We start from the raw sequence: 6,000 nt of genomic DNA on the forward strand, positions 1-6,000 counted from the left end.
CTATGCAGTAGATCTGAAACATAGCATAGAAGTCCTCTGTAAATATGTTGTAGAATGTGAACCAGGGACTCCAAACGTGCTCATAAGTGGATACAGTATATTTAACAGTAATATATTCCATAAAGGACATATACTGTAACCTGTTAATCAATCAGTGCAAGAGATAACAGCTGACATGAGATTTACTGCAATCTACCAGTACTGTTGGATCACAGGGCATTCCCACCCAGGGGTGCTGACAGGTAGGCAGTGTCCCAGTAAAATAGAGGGTGAGGGGCATGGCCACGCCGCTATAAAAAAATAAATGAGAGGGAGAGCGAGAGGACAGGCTGCCACTTCAGCTGTCTCTCTCCCCAGCTCTACACACGACACTGAGCAGCATGTGCTGAGCTGGGGAGAGAGGCTGTGCTGTGGTGGCAGGCTGTCATCTCTTTCCCCATTGCAATGAGGGAGGGGGGGGGCAGGATCTGGGCCCCTCAAGCAGAGCCAAAAGCTACTGTGCATGCATCGGTCCCACAGCGGGGGTCAGGCCCCGCAGCGAGGACCAACGGCATTGGCGGCAAACCGATAACGTGGTTTTTACCGCATTTCTGCTTTAGAGAATCCCACCCATAATGACTTAATTTCTAAAACATTGGAATTGGAGGTTAGGCACATACATATACACATATGCAACAGGACTTCATATGATATATCGCATGTGATCCTGTGGCCAGTTGACAGGGTATCGCATGTGAGGGAGGCATGCAATACCTCGCATTAATGAATGGGTAAACTTACTAAAATTCTAAAAGGTTCTAAAAATGAAAAGAGGTGATGATGCCCAAAAGCAACCAATTAGATTCCATCTATAATTCTTGTATTGCATCCTAGAAAATGATAGAAGAATCTAATTGATTTACTCATTAAGGTAAAACCGTTTTTGCTTTTCTCTCAGGTTATTACGATCAAGGATTTAGGAGAAAAAAAGTACTTTAACAAAAAGAAAATTGTAGTTTTTTAAACGAAATCCATTGCAAATTCTGTCAAATATATTTTAAAAGGCACCGTAGCAGAACTTCCTTTTCTCATTTACCTTAAAGGTGCTTGCCTGGAGGCAGTGCTGTCAAGCAGTTTATGGAATGCTATGCTTGGGATGCTGTTTCCACAGCACGGAGAGAGATTGACTGGGAGAGGTAGGGAAAAAGAGGACGGAAAAGGGGAAGTCACTGTGATTATCCATTTATGGAACTAGCTCAGCCTCCCTGACTCCCAGCTGGAGACATGGGTCTGCTCGAATAGCTGGGACTGGTGTTTCTCGACATGCTGGGTGCTGTATGTATGGGCATTTAAAAGAATTGGATCGTGAGGTCTTGTATTGTAGATTATAGCCAGTGCACAGAACGCTACAGGGAAGGCAATGCAATAAGGGGATTGTAACACAGCCACACAATGTCTGCATTGTATAGTTGTCTGAAAGGTAAAAAGTAAGTCATCACTTGTTTCTTTGTTCCTTTGTTACTTCTGTCTTTAGATACTGCCTTACAAGAATAGAGTATTGGAGAAGAAAAGCTGGGTTACTTGTTCTGTTAACCTATGGATTTAAGTAACCTATTTGCACTTTATGCTCTTTTTTTAATGTATATATTTTTACGTAATTTATGCACCTTGGCTCATATAGCTACAGTAAGTGTTTTCTAGGTTTATTTCATTTGTCTCTTCATTTTAAGTAGGCTTTATGCATGTTTAGGATAATTAAATATCCACGTTCAAGGCTTTGTGTACGCTCTTCCAATGCTGCCAAGCATTGTGATTTATAGTTATCTGGTGAATTGCTAAAACAATTTTGGTAACAAATGTATTGTACAGAAGAGGTAATAATGGGATACTGAGGTATTGGATGATTTCTGAATGTTAATACAGGTTGAGTATCCCGTATCCAAAATGCTCGGGACCAGGAGAATTTTGGATAACGGATTATTCCGTATTTCGGAATATTTTAATATTTCAATGATGTATTTTGAAGTATCTTGCATGTATGCTGTATAAACACATAATATACACACAAATATATTTTATTACCACATAAAATACACACAAATATATTTTAATTGTTCAAAAAACAAGGTTTCAAAACATGAAACAAAATGTGTGTACTATCTCAGCACTGAATTTGAATGCCAAGCAATCATTGTCTTGCACATATATAGTGCCAGTTACATATCATGTCCCCAGTGATGCTGTTACAAATGTCCCCAGTGAGTTTTTAGCAAAAAAAAATTTTTTTTTCACTTTCTGGAATGTCCGTATTTCGGAATAATTCGGATAACGGATACTCGGATACGGGATACTCGACCTGTATGATCTTGCCTAGAAGGGGTTAATAACTCTAGGTAAGCCTTGGCTTTGGGGACTGTTCTTAAAACTTCTACCTCTTTGCACTAGTTTTGCATCTTAAATGAAAGAAAATAATAAAATAAATATAATTTATTCAGTAGCCCAAATTGAGTTGCACTGGCAACATGAACATATTGTATGTAAGCAGCAGTATCTTCCAAAGCGTGGCCGGAAAGTATTTGTGGCATTTAATTCCATCATTTCTGGTTTGGGTCTCTTCTCTTGGTGGCTGGGTGCACCCATCATGAATGGTCTCACAATGGGTTGTAATTTGCCATTCTTAAACCATTTTATAAATAGGGATTATCTCTGGTGTACAAATTTTCCGCATTTAATGAGGAACTGAGAGTATTGTGGATGATTCCCACTGAATGTGGATTAGGTGCCTGAGCATGTCCACTACCGGCGTGAGGTTCAAAAAAGATTTTGGGCCAGATGCACCAAGCTTCAAAAAGTGATAAAGTAGAGAGTGATTGTTCTGAATGGCCATGATCAGGGTAGATCGGGGTCTGCTGCACCACCACACCCTGCGGCTGGCAGAGAGGCCGCCGGCGGACATGAGATTTCAGAACTCTTATTCAAATGAATAAGCAGCTGCTAATTGGCTGAGAGAGTTCTCTTAGGAGTTTTGCAATCTTCTGCTTGCTGCCGGCCAGTCTCTACATCTGTCAGCGGGAGGGGGGGATAGCAGGAGATGCTGCTGCCATGCAATGCAACCCTGGGACCAGAGATGCCACTGAAGAGGATCTCGGAGGCTGCCGTGGACATCGGGGGACAAGGTAAGTATGAAAAAAGGATATTTCTTGTTTTTTTTAATACACGGATAAGAGAGATCCAACCTGTACGAAGATGTTTCTAAGTGGATTTGCATCTTGAAAAGCAGTTACACATATAGTGCCAGATTCAGAGGTAGCCACAGACGCGGCTGCATTTTTTTGTAGCATCTACCTTCGTTATGCTAATGCTGCAAATGATAATATTCCTTCTGAAATGCCCACTAGGTGCGAAATAAGAGTACTCGTTTAATTTATATAGTGCACTTTCTCCAACAGGAGCATTTCTTTTCACGTCCAACTCTGCATAGCCCATCTTCACTTCTCCTGTGTGAGAAAGTATTATTAACAGCCTAGTTGTAAGTGTGGATTTACTGAAAAATCTTTAGGACCCTACATTGCCCATATTTGTGTGCGCTCCTTCCTGGAGCATGTGCAATGGAAATTCACATAAGCTCCGCTCAGCCTATTGCTAGTTACAAAAATGGCTGTTGTATCATTTTAGCGATATGCGCCTATATCCAATCACAAGAACTGGCCATGCATGACCAGGATGGCTGGTTCACATGTATGTAGAAGTGAAATCCCAATTTTTTTTTTTTCAGTTCCAATAATGAAAGCTATAAATTAAATACAAATGTTTTAAATATTTTGGATTGGGGAAGAAAACATGTTATCCCAGTAATATAGCCTTTTATTCATTGTTTTTCTTCTGTTATTGTGATTATTATAACAGAACAGGGATTGCAGCAGGACTTGTATTGCCACAATCCTTTTAAAATAGGCTTTGAATGGTAGGGTCAATACAATTAAGGTTCACAGTCAATAGGTCGACCACTATTGGTAGGCTATAGCTTAGGTTTACACGGTCAAAAGATTGACAAAAAACAACAGGTTGACATGAATTTTCACGGTTTTTGGTGTCCATGTTAACATTCACACTGTATAAGTGTCCTGCGTTTGCTTCGCTCACCATGCTTCGTGCACGGTACCTCGCTTCACCCGGCACACTATTATAATCTTACTTGGATGGTAAAGTATTAAAAAAAAGTCCTTCTTCTTTTTTTTTGGGGGGGGGGGGGGACTCATGTGGATCTTTTGACCATGTCGCCTAAGCTATGTCGACCCTTTTCATGTGTCAAACTATGGCCTGTCAATCAATAGTGGTAGACCTTTTGGCTGTCTACCTTAACGTTTTGACCTGCTGACCACATCCAGCTTTGAATAGGTAAGCTATCACTTATATTATTGCTGTTAGTACTGCTATTGATGGCAGCAGATCTGGATAGTATATCGGCAGTTGGGATGCCAGCAGTCGGAATACCGGCACCAGAATCCCAACACTGGTCAGAAGATTGGAGACTGGACCCCAATATCGCTCACATGTTGCTGGAATTCCGACTGTCAGCTTCCCAATTATAAGCATGCCGGGAAGGATTAGGTTTGGTTGCGGGTCAAGGGGTTGGCGTTTAGACAATAGAGGAAGGGTTAGGGATAGGCTGTGGTGGGGTGGGGTGGGGGCTATTAGGGTTAGGCTTACAGGTACAGAGGGTTAGGAGTAGAGGATCACATAAGTAAAAGGTGTAGAGATTAAGAGCATCCGGATTTCACTGACTGTCTTCTGAACGCCGGGATGCCGATACCATTCAAACGGCAGTAACCTTGTGAGATATAGATTTATAAAAGTAAAGTCCATTTTTACCAAACGCAGGGTTTTCCTCTATTATACAGTACTCTTTGGTTGCTCACATTGCCTTTCCACATCCTCTCATCTCTACCTCCTAATGTGCTGTTAAATGAAGTATGGTATTCCTGTGCTGCTGAGTTTCAAGAGTTTTGCAAGCTTTCAAATCTACACCGACGCTCTCCTCTCCTCATGTCATTCTTGGCGTTAATGTACAGTAGAGCTGCAGTATAAAAATAGATAGAAAAGAAGTTTTACATTTGGACACCTTTATCCATATAGACTGAATATTATTAAGCAGCAAAAAAAAAAGAGTTGGCAGGAAACATCTGCAGCCTTATAATTTGGAACAGATTCACCTTTTGGGATTGGTTGTAGAGATGAATGTCTGCCCAAATGAAAGTATGTAAACTTTCCCTCATGAAAGAAAGACTCCTGGAAAAGGCTTATAAAATGTTCCGGAATGTAGGCGGCTCACACTCTAGGTGGAATATTCTCTAAACTGGACAAGGTGCCTAGTGTAGCAGGAGATGCAACCGGTTATACTTTCATTACTTAGTAGTGGCTGGGATACCTATGCTTAGCAAATGAACATCTGCATGTACAACTGTATAATGGCTATAGTGGTTGTGTATTACAGGAAGCATGTTTGTTTATTATAATGACACCATTGGGATAAAAACAGTTTGAATTCCTGTATATTAATAATCTTCCTGTATTTGTTGGGTATGTGAATGATTAAGTACGATATGTTGTCATTTATCATGTAGACATTGATGAAATGTTGACATGTTATGTCGGCATACCATCCATGGTGGCCTAGAGGTGACTTACCTTTTTCTTGCAGCTGCAGCAGTTCTAACATGGCTCTGGGTCCTGGTGGTCATGTGACCATCACTTCCTGGTCAGACCTCCGATATTGCAGCGGTCCGGTATGTATTTATACCCTAACCCTCCAGTCTGCAGCCTAACCCTAATGCCTACATTCAGACACTGTTGACATAAAAGAGAATGGACCAACAGAGTTTACACTGGGCATGATTTAGATGTGGACAGTGCTGCTATCACTGCTGCTTATGTGGACTTGCTTGCATTAGTGATCTAAGCTGCGTCCTTGGACACCATTGGACAGCTGCATTGCCCATGGAGTCATGCAAGCCTGCTGCC

The 6,000-nt window shown here is 41.3% G+C and overlaps 1 protein-coding gene across 6 annotated transcripts in view; it reads left to right on the forward strand.

Moving 5' to 3' along the window:
* Window positions 1-6,000, forward strand: part of KIAA1210 (KIAA1210 ortholog) — a 105,582-nt gene that overhangs the window by 28,597 nt on the left and 70,985 nt on the right. The window contains exon 1 of one of the 6 annotated variants that reach the window (XM_083159415.1): window positions 1,296-1,466. The exons of the other annotated variants lie outside the window; for them this stretch is intronic. Within the exon in view, the coding sequence (XP_083015541.1) occupies window positions 1,432-1,466 (35 nt within the window). The 5' untranslated portion in view covers window positions 1,296-1,431. Of the gene's footprint in view, window positions 1-1,295; window positions 1,467-6,000 lie in introns of those variants that run through there. 6 annotated transcript variants of the gene reach the window in all.

Source organism: Crinia signifera, chromosome 9, assembly GCF_055691185.1.
Source record: "Crinia signifera chromosome 9, ASM5569118v1, whole genome shotgun sequence".
NCBI lineage: Eukaryota > Metazoa > Chordata > Amphibia > Anura > Myobatrachidae > Crinia > Crinia signifera.